Source organism: Leucoraja erinacea, chromosome 17 (assembly GCF_028641065.1).
Source record: "Leucoraja erinacea ecotype New England chromosome 17, Leri_hhj_1, whole genome shotgun sequence".
NCBI lineage: Eukaryota > Metazoa > Chordata > Chondrichthyes > Rajiformes > Rajidae > Leucoraja > Leucoraja erinaceus.
This window is the reverse complement of record NC_073393.1, coordinates 11529051-11549970: the sequence shown is the minus strand read 5'-3', so window position 1 is coordinate 11549970 and position 20920 is coordinate 11529051. Positions and strand designations below refer to the sequence as shown.

Below are 20920 nucleotides of genomic sequence, written 5' to 3'. Positions count from 1 at the left end.
CCTCTGTTGACTCTCCTAAATCTATGTCATTTTTTTCATCCTTGATAACTAGGATCTATAATGTGTATTCAGCACAATAATAAGTGCCAGAATTACAAACGTGACAGAAGAAATCATGAAAGGGTGGCTGAATAGAAACGATTTTAAAGATTTTCCAGAGTATGTTAACAAAGGAAAAGGTAGAGAAATGGCAAATTAGTTTAGGAATTAAGCAGCTAAAGGATGGCACCCAGTTGGGAGAGGGGGGGGGTGGGGGGTTGGGGGGTTAAGGAGATTGTAAATGCATAGGAGGCTAAAATTGGAAGAACATAATGCCAGGAACAGAGGCATATGGATATTAACAATTGTAACTCCTTTTAATGGGAAAATGCACGTACTGTGAAAGGGGGGTAGGGGACGGGACATTTTCTTGCAGTATTCTCTCCATAGTGCATAGTTTCTTTAAAATATTATTGTGCTGAGGAAATATAGAACAATATTTTCTATATTTTTAAACAAATTAGTATTTTGGAAAATTTGCAATTATGCATGAATATTTGAAGAATGAAGTACATAAATCATAAACTGTTCTTATTCATTAATGTTTTCATTTATTTTTAAAAATATATTTTTAAAAAACAATTTAATATTTATTTTTTAATCGAACATAATAAAGACAATTTTGTATTTCATTCTGTTGATCTGTTGGGAGCCAGTAATCTGGGCCACAAAATAAACTAAGTACAAAACACTTCAGATGCTAGAAAATAAAACAAAAACCCTGAAAATACTCACCAGTCATGCACCATCTATGGAAAGAGAGTCAAGAGTTAACATTTCAGTTGAAGGATCTTTTAGTAATAGAAAAGGTGAATCAAAAAGAAACTTGCTCAGTTAGCCTAATTACATTTTACAATTGGAATACAGTATGTGTTTTAACTAATCTAAATTCTGAAAAAAACAATGTATTGTTCTGCTTATTTAATCCTCTGGCACTCTATTGTTGAGAGGATTGGAATGATTGCCATCTAGCTGAACGAAGCTGTTCTTTAAGCCAAGCCCAATGTTAGAATTCCATTGCAATTGCTAATGTTGCATGATTTTTTCGCTTCAAAAGAGGGAGTTCAATTGCATATCTCTGTGACTTGATCCCTCGACCTGCAAAGAAGCAAAAATAAATCTAATTGTATGATACTATTGATAATGTTTTTACAATCACAAATATAACTAGATGGAAATGCCAAGATAATACAGCAGAACCAATAGTAGAATTTGTTGAATTTAATTCAGAGTTTGCTTTTCCACTTGAATCAAAAGAGACCAAGGAAGATTTTTTAAAAAAAAGATTGCTGAAGCAGTAGAGCAGACCTGCTTTATGGGCAATAGTTCATAGATGATTTTTTGTGCATAACAACCTCGTGAGCTTAAATTGTGAGGGTGACTGCTGTGTTTGGTTAGAAACTTATATAAACATTAACAATGTGGTATATTGCTTTTACGCCATAGTAAAAATTCTTCTTCAATAAGAAATAGTTATTAATTCAGTTAATGTTTTCAGACCACCAGTGAGTTATTAGTAGGCAGTAGTTGCTGTAAATTGGAAATGTGGTTATTAGTAGGTAGTAGTTACTGTAAATTGGAAATGTACAGATTATACACAGAGCATTAATTGTGCATTACTTAAAACCTTGCAATACATTTTGGAAGCTTTACTAGCATCTTGTCATATCTTCAAAAGTGTGTGTGTATTATAATTAAGAAATACAATAGTATTCTTAACTGAACACACAAATTATCCACTTCTTTTGAAATAGAGGAATTATGCCAATTTATATTTTCATACTGAAATAAATCATTCTATCATGCATGACACAGATGGTAAATGGGACATCATTATTTAGTAAAATATGTCATGTTGTTTTGATTTAAAATTTAATATATCATCCTGGAGTTTTAATCTTTTTAAGTACCATGAGAAATTGGAAAAGTATTTGCCTTGGATTTGGCAACTACAATTCATTCTTGATCTTTCTGCTGTAGCTGGAATTTGGCTTTACAGAAATTAATATTATAAAAATATAATAACACTGTCCTTACAGTTGTAAACCCAGCAACCCCTGCCTGTGGAATTTGACTGTGGTATATGCTCCCATCTATCATATTTTGATTAATCTATTCCCTTGTTGTGTGAATGGTGATTGTGGTGGTATAGTGATTGATTTATAGGATTAGTATACAGAAGTCTAGATGTTGATTTCGGACATGATTTTGAATTGCACAATCCCAAATGTGAAATTCAAATTTGACTATTTTAATCTGGAATTAAATATCTACGATCGGCAATGGTCACCATTAAACTATTATTGAAACAATCTAATTCTTTATTTTTATTTCCCTGTAGTTTTTATGCAGGGCACTATTATGTCCCCTCCATAACTCTCCATGTGACATGGAGACAGGAAAGATTTAAGTGCCAGTTTTAACTTCGGGAGGGAGAGTGTACGCTGGCGCGGTTTAGCTGCCGCTGCTCTCTCTTCACATTGTGTTTTTGATTTTTTGTCTTTGGATCGAATTCTGTCTTTAATTTGTGTATTGGTGATGTCTTTATTATTTATTTTACTCCGATTATATGTTTTTTCACTCTTATTAATTTCTGTAAGGTGTCCTTGAGACTTTGAAAGGCGCCCGCAAATAAAATGTATTATTATTATTATTATTATTATTATAACTTATGAAGTGTTTGTGACAGGAAGGAGGCGAATTGAATGCGGAAGTCCAGGAAACGCCAGTTCACAGTCATCATAGGAATTTAACTGAAAGCTGGTGAATAATGTCCAGAAATTGAAGGAATGATTACTCCTTGTGGAGCACTAATTTAAGAAGATCTCAACAAACACTTTATTCCCTCCCCCATTTGGTGATGGGTTTTTACTCTGCTGCCCCCTGATTACATCAGTTAAAATAGAATCAAGCCCTGACAACATAATTAGGCCTCAGCAATAAGTAGGCTCTAACCTGTTTATGGTTCTTAGCCCTCCCATGCAGCATTCCTGATTAAAATGTCAGTGGATTGAAATCCATTAGTTTATGCTAATCCCTCTTGGTGTTGTTCAGGTTAAATTTAAAATTTGGATTTCAGTATTTGAATTTTCAACAGTCACATCCAAGTTCATATTTAATTGAGGTGGGATTAGTTTTATGACATTCCTTCCTCAATGAGAGAATGAATAATCATTCTAAATATCCCATCTATTTCAAACACATATCCTGATGCTTTATCTATTCTGTATTATATACATTGTGATTTAATGCTGCTGCTTCCGTTCTGCATGGGTATTTACATGAGTTTTTACTTACTATGTTATGTACTTTGAACAGACATTTAAGCAGTGAAAACAATCAAGCCCTTCAGAGAAATTAACTACAGTGAAAGCAAATGGTATGCTTAACTGATTGAAGGTTGCAACCATGCTTGGAGCGTAGAGCCAAGAAGCCTAGTTTTTTTTTAAGGTTTGGTAATGAATGAAATCAGTGTTGGTGTTGACATTGAGCAAATGTTATGTCATTTGTAATGACTTAATATAACATTGTTTTATTTAGATAGTTTTTAGTTATTTTAAAGGGTTAAACAGGGTTAAACAGGCATATCAAAACTAGCACAACAAATAACTATTAGTGTTGTTTGTATAATATTATCATGAGTAAAAATATGTTTTATTCATTGATCCTGAACAAATTTAAGATTTGTTTCTTCAGATCTGAATAGGGTAACTATGTTTGAACAACATTCATGGTTCTAACTCGGTTCATTCCATGTAATCAGTGAAGAAGAAAATCCTTGCTAATGTGGCGGTAATAAAACTGCTGTGTAAGCCGCAACATCTATAGAAATAAAATGTAACTTCTGATATGTGTGATTTATCATTATTGTTTAGTGTTTATATTCTATTGTACAACATTGTGTGAGATGTTTTAAGATCTGACATTATGCCATGCTAAGATAATTTGGATAGAAAATTAAGGTATTATTTATGGATTTAGATTGTACAAAAAAGCCTTATTTTAGAATTAGAGCTTTGTATAATGGACTGAAACTAATTTTAAGTGTTACACTTGATTTGTTTTTTTGAACTGTGAGGGGAAAGAAATCCCTGAAAGCAGTTTGAATCTATGATGGTGTATTCATTTACAGCACAAATTCAACACGTTTTCTTAATATTTTGTCTTTACAAACTATTTTTGCTGTAGATGTTTGGTCTTTCCATTAGAGTCGAATAAGTAATGGAAGTGGGAGAAAATAGCAGTTGAAAATTGCTCGGAAATACTTATCCTTGTGTCCATTTTTAAAGTTTACAGCTGATGAACACTAAAGTCAGTCATCACTATTGAAAATAGCAAAACAACTGTTGCTTTGTTTATAATAAAAACATGATTATTACACCCACAAGAGAAATGCTGCGTCTTTTCTGACCTATGCTTGTTTGAAGGAAGAATGTGGAAAGTTAAAAAAATTAACCTTTGTCTTATACCTCTCTACATGTAAACTTAGAAACATCTGATGACGTGTGTCGTGCCTTTGGAAAAAGTTAGGCTTTTTTGTGTGACAGTAGTGGCCACAGGAAATCAACTCATCTGTATGCATAATTAGGGAAATAGGGCTATTTGAAGGAATTGCTTGCAGCATTATAGTTCTTGCAGATTTTCTAGTTTATGACACAGCAGTTGGTGAGAAAATAACTTGTATATTTATTTCAGTTGTCTTAATGTGGTTTTTAATTGCTTAACATAATGAAAACAGAATTACTTATTAGCAGCATTATTACCATGCAGTTTGCACATTGTATTTCCGTAAGTAATATTTTAATGCTACCTCTTAACGTATTGTTCACTTTATACTTTTCAATGTGCGGGAAAAAATAAAATGAATTTAACTATTTATCAGGCTATTTTAAGACAATTTGCTAGTTGCTTTGCTTTTTTTATGTTATGAATGGTACATACTGCAATGACTGTTGGTTGTCAGAATCTCCTTACTTGGTCCCTAGCCGACCATATGTGTCATGAGTTAGAATTGCTGGCAACCTTGAGCAGGGGCGGAGGGGGGGGGGGTTGGCGAAAGGCTGGATCACAGCTGCATGCTCAGTGCTGGTGTGTTACACTTTATTCATCAACTACTACAGTGATCAGAATTCTTAAGGAACTATCCCAGTGCCAAGGAGGAAAAAAGGAAATGTCAAATTGGAAAACGCCACAGGAAAATATGAAATGTCTTGAAAAGAATGGTATTAATTTAATTCCTTTTGCTTCTTTGTATTTTAATTTCTTGTGAAAGTAGTATTATAGATGTGTATATTGTGTGCGACAGCATTCACTTGGTCAATCTTGACACAATATTTAATCTGCAGAATTGTGCGCTTTTGTTAATGACAAAAATAATAGTTGTGTTACATCTGCTGTGTACCAAAAAGGTTGCTGTGAACATTTAATGGTACGCCTTGTTTTTTAAAATATATTTCTTGCATTTTTCGAAGTATCAAATTCATGTGATAAATGTTTTATTTATATGTTGGGCAAATTAAACCTGGCAGAAATATACACTATTGAATTGTAGCTTAACTTCACGATCTCTAAGAACACTTGAATAGTCGGAGTTGGCACCTGTAAGGAGCTTCATAGTGTGAACAGAAGGAATTATAATTTGTTTCTTTAATTTGTTGTGTAAAGTCTGAAAATGCAATTTTTAGACATTTTTATTTTTTTCTTGCCCATCATTACTGAAATAGTATTTCCATCCAGTTAAGTACTGCAAAAAAATAAACATGGCAATGATTTTTGACAGTTTATATTTGGAGTGAGATATAGTTGAGGAATTAGGTTTAGTGGTGATTAAACAATTATAAGTTTTTATCCTGTGTTGTGGTTTATTTAAAACAAAAATAAAGTTCTGGAGGGTCGGGCAGCATCTGTGGAGGGAATGGACAGATGGCATTTCAGGACGCTTCTTCAGACTAATGAAGGAGGGAAGAAAGCTGGCAAAGAGAGGTGGGGGGTGGGACAAAGCCTGGCAAGTGATAAGTGGATACATGTGAGGGAGGTGATTGGTAGATGTACAGATGTTAAATGGAGACCAAAGAGTGTTAAATAAGGAAGGAAGAGGAGGAGTGAAATGTAAAGTCGGAGAGAGGGATATGGGTGGAAGGCGATAGGGACTCAGAGTAAGGAGGGTGGGAGATTGATTGAAAGATGCAGCACAGAAACAGGCTCTTCGGCCCACTGAGTCCACACTGACCACCGATCATCCATTTACACTAGTTCTATGTAATCCCACATTCACATCTGCTCCCTGCACACCATGGGCAATTTACCTACAAACCCACACTTCTTTGGGATGTGCGAGGAAACTTATGTGGTCACAGGGAGAACTCCATATTTCACACAGGTAGCACCCAAAATCAGGATTAAACCCAGGTCTTTGCCGCTATGAAGCAGCAACGCTACCAGCTGGACCACTCAGATGACAGGAGGAGGATAGGGAATGAGGAGGATTATGGAAGTGGTAGGAGAAAGATGTGCAGAACGAGGGAGAGAGGGGGCAGGGGTTATACTTGAAATTGGAGAATTCTATGTTCGTATCATTGGGTTATAGGCTACCCAAGCAGAATAAGAGTTGCTGTTCTTGCAGTTTGTGGTCTCACTGGAAGTGGCCGAGACATAAAGGTCATTATGGGAATGGGAAAAGTAGTTCAAATGACTAGCAACAGCAAGCTCCAGCAGGCCTTTGGAGACAGAGCACAAGTGTTCAGCGAAATGTTCACACAATCTGTGCTTGATCTTACTGACGTTGAGGAGGCCGCATTGGGAGCACCAAATTCATAGCAAAAGGATTTGAGTATAGGAGCAGGGAGGTTCTACTGCAGTTGTATAGGGTCTTGGTGAGACCACATCAGGAGTATTGCGTACAGTTTAGGTCTCCTAATCTGAGGAAGGACATTCTTGCCATAGAGGGAGTACAGAGAAGGTTCACCAGACTGATTCCTGGGATGTCAGGACTTTCATATGAAGAAAGACTGGATAGACTCGGCTTGTACTCGCTAGAATTTAGAAGATCGAGGGGGGATCATATAGAAACTTACAAAATTCTTAACGGGATGGACAGGCTAGATGCAGGAAGATTGTTCCCGATGTTGGGGAAGTCCAGAACAAGGAGTCACAGTTTAAGGATAAAGGGGAAATCTTTTAGGACTGAGATGAGAAAAACATATTTTACACAGAGAGTGGTGAATCTCTGGAATTCTCTGCCACAGAATGTAGTTGAGGCCAGTTCATTGGCAATATTTAAGGGAGTTAGATGTGGCCCTTGTGGCTAAAGGTATCAGGGGGTATGGAGAGAAAGCAGGTACAGGATACTGAGTTGGATGATCAGCCATGAACATATTGAATGGCGGTGCAGGCTCGAAGGGCTGAATGGCCTACTCCTGCACCTATTTTCTAAGTTTCTATGTTCTAAATGCAATTGCCATTCCTTACTCACATTTTCTCTTTCTCTGCCACATCTGGTCGCAAGATGAGGCTTTCCATTCTTGAACATCTGAAATATTCTTTCTTCAGTAAAGGTCTTTCTCTCACTCGTGTCTCTTATGTTTCCCACAATTCTGCTCTCACTCTCCCTCTCTCTGAGATGGAACAAGGATAGAGTTCCTCTGGTCCTCATCCTTCACCCTACCAGTGTCAGCATCCAACAGGTCATTTTTCAACATTTCCGCCACTTTCAACTTCATCCCACCACCAGTCACATCATCCTGGCCCCACCGATTACCACAGAGACCTCTGTCTCTGCAACTCCATGGTTTGCTCATGCCTCCCCAAATTGCCCCCATTCTCTGCGCAACCGCAGGAGATGTAACGGTTGTCTTCGCCTCTCCTGTCTCACTTCCATTCAGGGACACCAACAGTCCTTACAGGTGATACGGAACATAGAATACAGCACAGGAACAGAACCTTCGTCCCATAATATCTGTGCTGAATATGATGCCAAGTTAAATTAATCTTTTCTGCTTGGACATGATCCACATCCCTCCATTCCCTGCATATCTATCTGCCATCTAAAAACCTCTTAAATGCCACTATTGCATCTGCCTCTGCCACCACATCTTGCAGTGTATTCCCAACACCCAACACTTTCTATGAGAAATAACGGTAAACATGATCGGAGCCCATGGTATTAGAGGCAAGGTACTAGCATGGATAGAAGATTGGCTAACTGGCAGAAGACAAAGGATGGGGATAAAGGGGACTTTTCTGGTTGGCAAAGAACTGACAAATGAAATACAGTGTAGCAAAGTGCACATCATCCGCTTTGGGTGAAGGAATAAAGTAGTAGATTATTTTCTAAGTGGGGAGAGGATTCGGAAATTGGAGGTGCAAAGGGACTTGGGAGTGTTGGTGCAGAATTCCCAAAAGATTAATTTGCAGGTTTTACCAATAGCAAGAAAGGCAAAGGCAATGATAGCATTCAATTCGAGAGGACAAGAATATAAAAGCAAGGATGGAATTCTGAGGCTTTAGAAGGCGTTGGTCAGATGACATTTGGAATATTATGAGCAGTTTTGGGCCCTATATCTGAGAAAGGATGTGCTGTGCTGGAGAGGGTCTGGAGGAGATTTAGGAGAATGATCCTAGAGATGATTGAGTTTACGTATGAAGATTGATGGCTTTGAGCCTATAATCGCTGAGCTTAGAAAGATATGGGGGGAGAGGGGGGATCTCATTGGAATTTACTCATTAATGAAAGTCCTAGAGAGTGTGAATTTGGAGAGGATATTTCCATTAGAGGGAGAGTCTAGGACCAGATAACAGCCTCAAAATAAAAGTATGTACCTTTTGAATGGAGATGAGGAGGAATTTCTTTAGCCTGAGGGTTGAGAATCTATGGAATTTGTTGTCACACATGGCAGAGGAGACCAAGTCATTGGGTAATTTTAAAGCAGTGATTGATAAGTTCTTGATTAGTAAGGGTGTCAATGGTTATGGGGAGAAGGCAAGAGTCTGGGGTTGAGAGGGAAATATGTATCAGCCAGATCGAGTAGCAGAGCAGACTCGATGGGCCAAATGGTCTGATTTTGCTTGTTTGTCCAGCCTTTCTTTGTAGCTGATACTCTTAATCCAGACAGCATTATGGTAAACCTCTTTTGCACCCTCTCCAAAGCCTACACATGTAGTTATGGAGACTAGAACTGCAAGCAATACTCCAAATGTGGTTTAGGCCAAATCCTGTGATGCTGCAACATGACTTCCTGACGCTTATACTCATGCCCTGGTTGATGTAGGCAAGAATACCATATGCCTTCTTTAGCACTATATACTTTTCCTACTTTCAGGGTGGTATGGACGCAGATCCTAAAGTCCCTCTGCATGTTAATGCTGTTAAGCGTTCTTCCTGAACTGTTCATGTGCTCCTCTTCCAACCTTGCCTATTGCATTTGGTGCTCCTAGTGTGGCCTCCTTTTGCTAAACAAAGTGTAGAAATGCTGGAGCTCCCAATTGCTGCTCATTTTAACTTCCCTTCCCATACCAACCTTTCTGTCCTTGACCTTCTCCACTGCCAGAGCGATGCCACATGCAAACTGGAAGAACAGCACCTCTTATTCCACTTTGGTGGCCTACAACTCAACAGCATGAACATTGAGTTCTCAAATCTCAAGTAAACCCCTTAGCCCTCTTCTCTCTGGTGCACACACCTTTCTCCCACCAACCCTGTTCCTTTCCCATCCTCCTTCTGGTCATTTTCCACCCCTCCCTACTTCGAGTTCCCTCATCGCCACTCTTACCCCTACCCACCCCCATCTCATTCCACCCATATCCCTCTCTCAGGCTTTACATTTCCCTTATCTGCGACCCTTTTGTCTCCACTTTACCTCTACTTGTTTGCACTACTCCACCTCGCCTGTATCCACCCATCGTTTACCAGGCTTTGTACCACCCCTACCTCCTTCCCCCCCCCCCCCCCCCCCCCCCTTTATTCCATTACTGAAGAAAGGACCCAATGTGAAACGTTATCTGTCAATTTTCCTCCTGCCTGACCCACTGAGTTCCTCTTGTAGTTTGTTTTGTGCTCAAGATTCTAGCATCTGCAATCTCTTAAGTTTTCTGCATTTTTAAATGGTTCTGCTATTTGCAGTCTGATAAATGGCCTACACTGCTATTTATTTTTCCACTTAACAGAAGAAACTTGTTTGGAGTTATTTAGACTTAGTAAATGGGGTTTGACCCTATCAAGAAATCTAATTAAATTCGTGTTTATATTTGAACCAGCATTCAGGTGGCAGAAGATGCACTGAGTCCTTTATTTGGAGTAGTAAAGTAAACAGTAAACAGTATTAATGGATATTTTGTTAATTGTGATGGTTACACTTATTTTTTGATTTTGTTGTCCAGTTCCCATGGCTATCTGGACTACACTTCTTCCCACCCTGATTTCTGTAAGGACTCCATCCCCTACTCCCAATTTCTCTGTCTACGCCACATCTGCTCCCAGGATGAGGTGTTCCACACCAGGGCATTGGAAATGTCCTCATTCTTCAGGGAATAGGGGTTCCCCTCCCCTAATATAGATGAGGCTCTCACCATGGTCTCTTCAATACCCCGCAACACTGCTCTCTCTCCTCATCCCCCCACTCGGAACAAGGGCAGAGTCCCCCTAGTCCTCACCTTCCACCCCACTAGCCGTCACATACAACAAATAGTCCTCAGTCATTTTCGCCACCTTCAACATGTCCCCACCACTCACCACATCTTCCCATCTCTCTCCCCCCCCCCCGTCTGCTTTCCGCAAAGACCGCTCCCACTTAACTCCCTGGTCAATTCTTCCCTTCCCACCTGCACCACCCCCTCCCCGGGCACTTTCCCTTGCAACTGCAGGTGATGCTACACTTGTCGCTTTACCGCCCCCCTCGACTCCAATGAAGGACCCAAGCAGTCGTTCCAGGTGCGACAAAGGTTCACCTGCACCTCCAACCTCTATTGCATCTGCTGCTCTGGATGTCAGCTGATCTACATCGGTGAGACCAAGCGTAGGCTTGGTGATCGTTTCGCCGAACACCTCCGCTCGGTTAGCATTAACCAATCTGATCTCCCTGTGGCTCAGCCCTTCAACTCCCCCTCCCATTCTGAATCCGACCTTTCTGCTCCTCCATAGCCAGAGTGAGCACCACCGGAAATTGGAGGAGCAGCACCTCGTATTCCGCTCGGGCAGTCTGCACCCCAGCAGCTTGAACATTGACTTCTCCAATTTCCGGTAGCCCTTGCTGTCTCCTCCCCTTCCCAGCTCTCCCTCTGGCTCCTCTTTCTTTTTTCTTCCTGCCCCCCCCCACCCTGCATCAATCTGAAGAAGTGTTTCGGCCCAAAAAGTTGCCTATTTCCTTCGCTCCAAAGATGCTGCCGCACCCGCTGAGTTTCTCCAGCACTTTTGTCTTCGATTTTCCAGCATCTACAGTTCCGTCTTGAACATCCCATAAAGAATTACTGTCTCAAAGTATCATCTTTGGAGCATGGTTGTTTTGAAAATGTTAAAGTAATAGATACTGATCAAAGGATTTTATACCATCTGTAATTAAATGTTTAAAGGGAATACTTTCTAACTACCTATAATTAAGTACTTTGAGGGAAGTTTTATTTGGCTGCAAATTAAATGTTTGAATGAGAGAAAATATATAGCTAACTTTCGATAATGAGTAGAAAAAAGGAGTGTTTTATACTATTAGAGCTCAGTAATTTGTATTGCCCGATCTACGCAACAAGGTCTTCATGTTGATTAAGAGGTTTACCAGATGTGGTGCAGTGTATTATGCTGTCAATAATTAAGGCAATTACATTTTGAAAGACCCTTTTACTTGTACATACTGTTATGCTAAATTTCAGGTCTATTGGTGGCACTCTCACCTATCAGTCAGAATGTTGTGGATTCAAGTCCTATTCCAGAGATCCGACTATAACATCTAGATGGGATAGAGAGAAAGCCACACTGTCAGAGGTTCATTTTTGTTGATTGAAGTATTGTACGTACAAGAACATTTTGTGGATTAAAAGACCCTTTTTTGTCAGACTTGTACATACTGTTATGTGTTGGTGCTAAATTTCAGGGAGCTAGATTGGTGGTCACATTGTCATTTCACTACTACAGGTGCACAACCTTTTATCCGAAAGCCTTGGGACCAGACACTTGTCGGATTTCGGACATTTTCGGATTTCAGAATGGAAGATTTTTAGCGTAGATTAGGTAGGTAGCGCGGGCGGCTTGAAAAGTCTGGAGCAGCTGCCTCCTCCCCGGAGACCGGGAGAATCATTGCATAAATGTTAGTCAGTTAGTTTGGAGGGAGTTTATGTGGTGGTGGTGGTGTAGAGTTGAAGGGGGATTTTTCTTAGTCCCCTACCTACCTGGTCGGCGACTCCCACCCTCGCGGAGCTAGGGGCTCCGTCCGGCCGCGGGCGGCGCCGGTTGTAGCTCCGACCCCGGCAACTCTACTCCTGGCTGCGCTGCGCTCCAAATCCAGCGCGGCCCGCGGCCGGACGTCCCAGCTCCGAAAATGTCGGGAGTCGGCGACGTCGCAGCGCTGGGATCAGCGGGGTGTTTTACCGGGTCGCCGTGCGGCAAGCTATTGTGGCCGCCTTCTTCCAACATTCGCGGAGCGTCGCTGGATTTGGAGCCGCAGAGCTGGGGGCTCCGTCCGGCGCGGGCGGCGCCGGTTGGATCCGACCCCGGCAACTCTACCCCTGGCTGCGCGGCTCCAAATCCAGCGACGCTCCGCGATTAGTTTTCCGGAGCTTGCCGCACGGCGACACGGTAAGAACATTGGTATCCCAGCGCTGCGACGACGCCGACTCCCGACATTCGATTAGTGGGGCGTTCCGGCCGCGGGCCGCGCTGGATTTGGAGCGCCTCGCAGCCAGGGGTAGAGTTGCCGGGGTCGGAGCTACAACCGGCGCCGCCCGCGGCCCCACCGGCCGCAGCGCTGCGCGGAGCTTACTGCACAGCGACCCGGTAAGGCATTGACCGCTCCCCCGCCTCTCCGACAGGTAGGGGACTAAGAATTAAAGTTTTACCCCTTCACCCCCCCCTTCACATAAAAGCCCTCCAAACTAACTGATAACATTTAGAAATGAAACAGATTTAAGCGTCTCCCGGTCTCCCGGGAGGAGGCAGAACAGTGGACAGACCTGGGTTGACTCCAATCAAAAAATGGCCGGTTTTCGGAGCTTTTCGGTTTCTGGAACACCGGATAAAAGGTTGTGCACCTGTATTCACTTTGTCTATGATTGAATAAAATGTTTGGATGGTAATTAGCTGAACTGGATTACTCCAACATTTTGTAGACATATGTTGAAAATGTTTCTGACTTTTCCTTGGAATTGATTCGTTGTGCAGTGCCATAATTGAAGATAAGGATGATTTTGGAGCTGCAGGCCTTTTATCTGATTATTAGTAAGTAGTTCAGTTGTGCTTTGAATTTTTGTAACCTTGGTTTTTGTAAGTCTGAAGCTACCCCTGGCACACCCTACTGCACTTCTTAAAAACAAGTCTTGATCTCTTTGCTTGAGTGGGGGATATGCCAGGGCATAAAATTACAAACTGGTAGAATACAGTTCTGCTTGTAATGGCTCATATCAACTCCATAGATGCCAAGTTTTGAGCTGCTAGATCCTTTTGAAACATATTTTACAAAGGAACACACCATGATAGGTGTGCTCAGTGTAAAGGTGGGACATCTAAAAAAATACTTCCTTTGATCATTCTAACCTGGCACTGGCAGTTTGGTATGAGCAAAATTGTGTATGTTTATCTCTTGTCTTGCTCATCACCTACCCGGGACCAAGCTGCACCTATATTCCTCTTGTTGATGGACATTGAAGCCATCCATTCAAGTATATATATGGTGTGCTTGCTGCTCTCAGTGCCACTTCAAATTTTGTTCCACATGGATGATCATAACAAAAATCTTAAGAAATAGAAGCATTCCATATGCCAACTTAATAAATATTTGCTATAAATCGTATATAGGCGGAGCAACTACTAACAAGCACTACAATTGTTTAGTAGGAACTAACCAATCTACAACTACAACACCAGCATCTCTCTGGCAATGTAAAATTGCCCAGTTATGTCATATCCACAAGAATCAGGACGCATGCAACCCAGCCAATAGTCGCCGCATTAATCTACTCCCAGTCAGTGAAATAAATGAAAGCATAATCGATAGTGCTATCAAGTGGCACTTACTTAGCAACTTTATTTCAATCTGAACCAAGATTCCATCAAAGTTACTCAGCACATGGCCTCAGTACATGTTGCAAATATGCTCAAAATAGGTGAACTCCAGAAATGAACTGCCCTTGCCAAGGCAGCATGGCATCAAGCAGCCATGGCTAAACTGGATTCAATAGGATTCGGGGGGGAAATACTCCACTGGCTGGAATCATACTTAGCAGAAAGGAAAATGGTGTGATTGTTGGAGGTCACTCATCTTTGTCACAAGACATCTCTGCAGGAGTTCCTCAGGGTAGTGTCCCACCCCAAGCATCTCCAGCTGCTTCATCAGTGACCTTCCTTCAATCATGTGGTCAGACGTCAATTTACTGGTGATTGCACAATGTTCAGCACCATTTGCGACTCCTTAGATCGAAGATCTTTGCCTTAGATGACGAATCAATCCGCATACATTGCAGCAAAACCAGGACAATATCTGAAGAAGGATCTCGACCTGAAACGTCACCCATTCGTTCTCTCCAGAGATGCTGCCTGTCCTGCTGTCCAGGCTTTTTGTATCTTTGGACAATATCCAAACTTGGGTGACGTGACATTCCTGCCACACAAGTGCAGGGCAATGATGATATCCATCAGGACTAAATGGAACTATCACTCCCTGACAATAGCATTACCGTCATTCCACTATCAACATACTAGGTGATACCAATGACCAGAAACTGAACTGGAGTAGGCATTTATACAATACTAGACCAAGGGGGCTGCGAGGGGAAAGTTATTCAAAAGCAAGCTGGGAAGCTCGTGAGTGCCGGTGACCTCGGGATCTGCAGACCAGAGCCCACTTGCTCGTTCTTTCTGCGTCTTTTGAAGAACGGGCGGGGGGGGGGGGGGATGATGGTGACGTAACTCGTGGAAAACAGTGTCCCTGCACGTTGTCAGCAGCTGCTTTAATCCAGAGCCGAGATTTGAAAAAGATGCCAGATTGGTGAACAATTTTAGTAAAAATCTCGGGAAATAATGAATCAAATTTACAGATATGGGGCTTTCTGGAGCACTAGTATGGGTGTTGTGGGCTGAAGGGACTTGTTTCCAGAGGGCTAGTATGGACATTGTGGGCCGAATGCATTCTTGGGCTGGCAGCTCAGTCACTCAAGCCTGGTGTGCTGGCAGCTCACTCACGGCTGGTTGACTGTCAGTTGACTCACGGCTATTCCTTGAAATTCCATTTCAAGCAGGGTGCAAGGCCACCAAATTCAAATACAGTTTCCTACCTCTCTTCAAGCAGGGTGCAAGGCCACCAAATTTAAGCGCAGTTTCCAGCCACTTCAAGGAGGGTGCAAGGCCACCAAATTCAAGTGCAGTTTCATGCCACTTCAAGCAGAGTGCAAGGCCACTAAATTCAAGTGCAGTTTCATGCCATTTCAAGCAGGGTGCAACGCCACCAAATTCAAGTGCAGTTTCATGCCATTTCAAGCAGGGGCAAGGCCACCAAATTCAAGTGCAGTTTCATGCCATTTCAAGCAGGTTGCAAGGCCACACCAATTCAAGGGCTGTTTCATGGGGGTTGGGGGGGGGGGGGGGGGGGGGGGGCGGGCGGGACTATGTATAAACACTGCTGTAATTTCTATTTGGTGAAACCAAAATGTATAAAAATGGCCTTTATTAAAATCTGACAATGTGCATTTTAACCACATGTGATTTTTTTTTTCTATTACAAATCTCAAATTGTGGAGTACAGAGGCAAATAAATAAATGATGGGTCTTTTTCCCAAACAATATGGAGGGCACTGTAGCATGGAAACAGGCCCTTCAGCCCTCCAAGTCCGACCAGTACACTAGTTCTATCCTACATACTAGAGACAATTTACAGAAGCCAACTAAACCTAGAAGCCTGCTCAACTTTAGAATGTGGGAGGAAAGACCAGGAGCAAACCCACGTGGCCACAGGGAGAACGCACAAACTCCGTACAGACAGCACCTGAGGTCAGGATCGAATCTGGGATTCCGATGCTGTAAGGCAGCAACTCTTTACACTGCGACACATTAGTACACAGCATTTTCAGCTTGTTGTGGGTCAGAATTGATAGCACCAAAACAACCAAAATTGTACACGGTAGTCTAGGTATAGTTTCATGAGGTTCTATACAATTACAATGGCATTTCCTTTTCCTGTGAACAAATCCTCGAATAGTAAACGCTAACATACAATTAGCTTTGAACAGCAACATTACGCATACTCTCAACATTTAATAAAAGCTCTCCTGAAGCCCTTTTACCTCTTTCATATTGTCAAAATACCACTTTTTGAATTGGATATAACTTATTTCTTTCATTCAGTTCAATGAAAATGGCCTGCAGTAATTTGTGAGAGGTTGTACAGAAGGCAAGAGCTTAGAGGTGTGCAAGTGACGAATAAAACTGATTGTGTGATTGATTGTGTGATTGTACGGAGATGAACCTTTGGCATTGGCTAAACATTTACCAATGTTTCTGTTTATAATTTAGAAATTGATCTACAAATAAAAAGTAAAAGCAATTTACAACTCTTTTTCATGTTAGCAGAATGACATTTGTGGCACGTCATAGGAATCAGTACTTTAGCTCTTAATATTTTACATTAATAACTGGGATTAAATGACAGCTATACCTGTAACTATGGACAGGTATAGGTGTTATATTGATATACAATTAGGTGAACAATAATATGCATTTGGTTAACAAGGGCAAGAATGGGTCAGATGGAATACAGAAAATAGACAACATGAGGATTTACACAAAATGCTGGAGTAACTCAGCGGGACAGGCAGCACCTCTGGATAGAAGGAATGGGTGACATCCCCCCCCCATGCTGATAAGATTCTGACTCTACATTCATCATTTGGTTGACTCTTAATTGCTTGTTCATTTCAGGGGGAATTTAGGATGGATCATAAATGCAGACATTACTAGTGACATCAGCATCCCATGAGCAAGGAAAATGAAAAAAATCCGACATTACATTTGTTCATGAATGGTTTTAAGCCCTATGGGTCATGCTGTTCGTTTCACTGGTGAATCATGATATACTTGTGGTTCAGTAAGAGGATTATACTCATTCAAATCCATTACCATCAAATTAAAACGTTTTTCCTTAAAGTTAGTAAATAACCTCATTAACCAGCTACCTCGTTGTTTCCTGATTGGATCTGATGCAAACTTGTGTGCAGCTGTTCTTGGTAGTCTGAGGTAGAAAACATAATGGGAAATCTCTTTAAACAGAAAAGGTAGAAATTAGAAACTAGCGATACTGGCTTACAAAAGAAGACACAATTTGCCGGTGTGATTCAGGGTCAGATGCTGTCTGATGTAACTCTAGAGACTAGGGATAGGTAACGTTTGGGTCAGGGCCCTTTTGCAGACTTGAGTTCTGAGATACTCCAGCAATTTGTGTTTTCCAAACAGAGCAGGTATTGTGGTCCATCTGCATAACTTTTCAAACTTGAATTTGTGTACGTAATTATTTCAGCTATCTGATTGCAATCTTACTTAGTGCAATGTCCAGGATTTCCAGAGCACCAGAAGTTATGCAGGGCAAGAGAGGAAACATAGGAAATTGCAGATGCTGGAATTTTCTGCATAAAAACAAACTGCTGGAGCAACTCACCGGGTAAGACAGCATTTGTGGAAGGAAATCTCCAGCAGTTTGATTTTTATGGCATACCTGTAAGTGGAATTTTTCTTGGAGACACAGGAAATTGCAGATGCTGGAATTTTGAGCAAAATACAAAGTACTTGAGGAACTCATCTGGACAGGGAATGGACAAAGGATGTTTTGGGTCAGGGCCCATCTTCAATGTTTGGAATTCAGTTGGGGACAAATTACAACATTAAATTTATTTATGAATTATTATGCTCATTCTGTTTCCTTAGTTTGTTCAGTCTATTTTTTTTGTTGTTGCAGGATATACATAATGACTCTTGTGCTGAATCTGTAGTATTGAGTTGTGGACATCAAATACATTATTTTTTCATTGAAAGGGTTAACTTGTCAGAATACTTGAAGGTTGATTAGAATCACAATGTGTGTAAGTTTCAAAGGAGGAAACTGTACATAGTCACTGAATAATTATCCTTGTCTTTTGGCAGGATTCTGAATCCTTGGATACTTGTATCCAGAATACTCTATCAACGCTCTATCCCCCATTTGAGGCTACAGCATCCACTGTTCTCTGTCAGGTTTTTGATGTAGTGGAGAAAACGTACTGCGGTGATGGATTGTGCTACCTTATTGATTTCCTTGTCCCTGTGAAACACATTCTGCAGTGCATTCAACAAGAAGCTTGTGTAAGTAAATGTTTGAGTGTAGTTGATGGATTTTAGAGGAGATGGTTGCGAATAACTGCACCAAAAGTTGGGCCTTTAGACAATATTAAACTGGAGTGGGCTTAAGGTTGATAGGTGAAAGACCAGAGAAAGTTTCTAATTTTCTAATGTGAGAAATCTTGAACTTGCTTTGATGTGCTGGAAATGTAAAGAAAAGTGGAAGAGGAGTGATCGTACAATTGTGAGAATAAAGTCCAACAGCTTCTTGTTTCTCTTGGTAGTGAAAGGCAAAGTGCAGCATACAGACAAATAATTTTTCAATCTTTGCAATAGCTATTTGCAATTTATGTAATTGGAAGGTACACCTCTACATAATAGAAATGTTAGGACTTCAAAGCTAAACTATTAATAATATTTTTATTCAGCGTTTCTTCTGGACTGGTCTGCTGCAACTGGCAAAATTGTAACTTGAAATTGCTCGAGTACTCTGCTTTATTTTGTGGACTGGTTGGAATAAAAGCTACTACATTCTTTAAAGGGAAAGCATGTTTTGTAAATGTCTATAGTACTTCAGTTTTTAGAATTAGGGTTTTAATTTGTCTTTTCCTTGTTTTGCTTTTTATTAAAAAGGATTAATATTTAGATCGTAGTGCCTCTGTTAGGGTTCGTTTTCAATCCATTCTTCCCTCAGGCCTGCCTGCAATGTAACATTGCCTCTTAAACCCAAAATTGCCCTGTGCCCATACTTATTACCACAACTGAACCAACAAATTAGGACTTGTCCTTGCACCTGTTCTCCAGAAATCATAGATACAAAATGCTGGAGTAACTCAGCGGTACAGGCAACATGTCAGGAGAGAAGGAATGGTTGATGTTTCGGGTTGAGACCCTTCTTCAGACCTGAAACCATATTTACATAATTGTACAACAAATTTATTTCTCTCTAATAAAATTACTTCACTTTATTGCTATTTGAAGTGCTAATCAATGGCAGGAGACCCATAAACTCTGGCTCTGTTTAAATGGTATTTTGACTGAATAATTTCAAGTTGCAAAGTAGTTTTGGACTGTTAATCTATGCTGTTATAATTAGCCTCCTCTTCCTAATGGGCCTGTCCCACTTAGACGATTTTTCAGGCATCTGCTGGCGACTGTCAAGTTGCCGGCAGTCGCCTGAAAAACCGGCACTGGAACGGCGACTGTCAGAGTGGAACACACACACAAACACATCAGGCCGGGGGTCAGGGCAAGCTGGGGGAGCGCTGTCTGAAATTCACACGATGCAAAGCCAAGGTGATACGGACACACACCGCGATGAACAGGAAGGTTGGCGCTGTAATTAAGACGGCTAGCACAGTGTATGGTAAGTCCATTAAAAGAGGGTGGTGGGGGGGGAGAAGGAGTAGCGATAATTATTAAGAAGCCAGACAACATTTAAGAAGCCAGAGATACACGGCTGTGAATTTCCGCGGACATTTAACATTACCGATCGGTTATCCTTGGTTCTGAAAACTACTGCTTACTTCTTTTCCCTCCAATGAGCCAATTAAATTCACCGGTCAGCACCAGCTACAGCCTAAGAGAACCCACTAGGACCTCCTTGCGACCCACCTACAGCACGAGAATTCTCGCTACTCTCCCTGGCGGCTTCATTCTAGTTGCCACTAATTTTTCAAGATGTTGAAAAATTCTCGCAGCCATAATGAGGCTGTGACTAGTTCCCAGAATGTGGGAACTCCTCACAACCATGAAGCCGACTCCCCGGCAACCACCCACAAATATGTGGCGACTGCAAAGTCTCCTGCAGTTGCTTAAAAAGTCGCCTAAGTGGGACAGGCCCATTACTGTCATACTGTTATGCATACCTGAGCTATTGCATATTATACGTACAAATTAGTCATATGTGTGTACAGGTCATGTGTACATACAAGACATATGTGTATACAAGTCAAATCAAGCCCTATCTGCCATTCAATAAGATTTTGGCTGATCTGACTGTAAGCTCAGCCCTGCATTTTCATTTACTGGCAGTAACCTTTCACCCCATGCTTCTCAAGAAACCAATTTCCTGCCTTAAAAGGAAATTATTTTTTCTAAAGCATATGCAGCAGTTAATTCTGGTGCCACACAGCTCCGATGACTGAGCTTTGCTGTGTATGGAGTTTGTGCAATCATCCTGTGACCACGTGGGTTTCCCCCAAATGCTTCTGGTTCCCATGTATCAAAGATATGCCGGTGGTTTAATTGGCTCCTATAAATTAGAGGACAGCTTGAGATTAGGGGCACATGGATGGAGATGTATGAGAGATTATGTTGTGGGGAAATTAGACTCATGGGAAATGTGAGATGGCCTTTTATTTGTAAGGTGATTTAAAAGATTCT

General features: G+C 41.1%; 1 protein-coding gene across 6 annotated transcripts in view; it reads left to right on the top strand.

The window, feature by feature from the left end:
• The window catches only part of plekhg4 (pleckstrin homology domain containing, family G (with RhoGef domain) member 4), a 120560-nt gene that overhangs the window by 11999 nt on the left and 87641 nt on the right, over positions 1-20920 (top strand). Inside the window, exons 1-2 of one of the 6 annotated variants that reach the window (XM_055648515.1) lie at positions 4989-5261; positions 18362-18559. The exons of 1 other annotated variant lie outside the window; for it this stretch is intronic. In XM_055648515.1, the coding sequence (XP_055504490.1) occupies positions 5259-5261; positions 18362-18559 (201 nt within the window). In that variant the 5' untranslated portion in view covers positions 4989-5258. Of the gene's footprint in view, positions 1-4984; positions 5262-18361; positions 18560-20920 lie in introns of those variants that run through there. 4 more of the 6 variants (XM_055648514.1, XM_055648517.1, XM_055648516.1 and 1 more) reach the window with 4 other exon arrangements.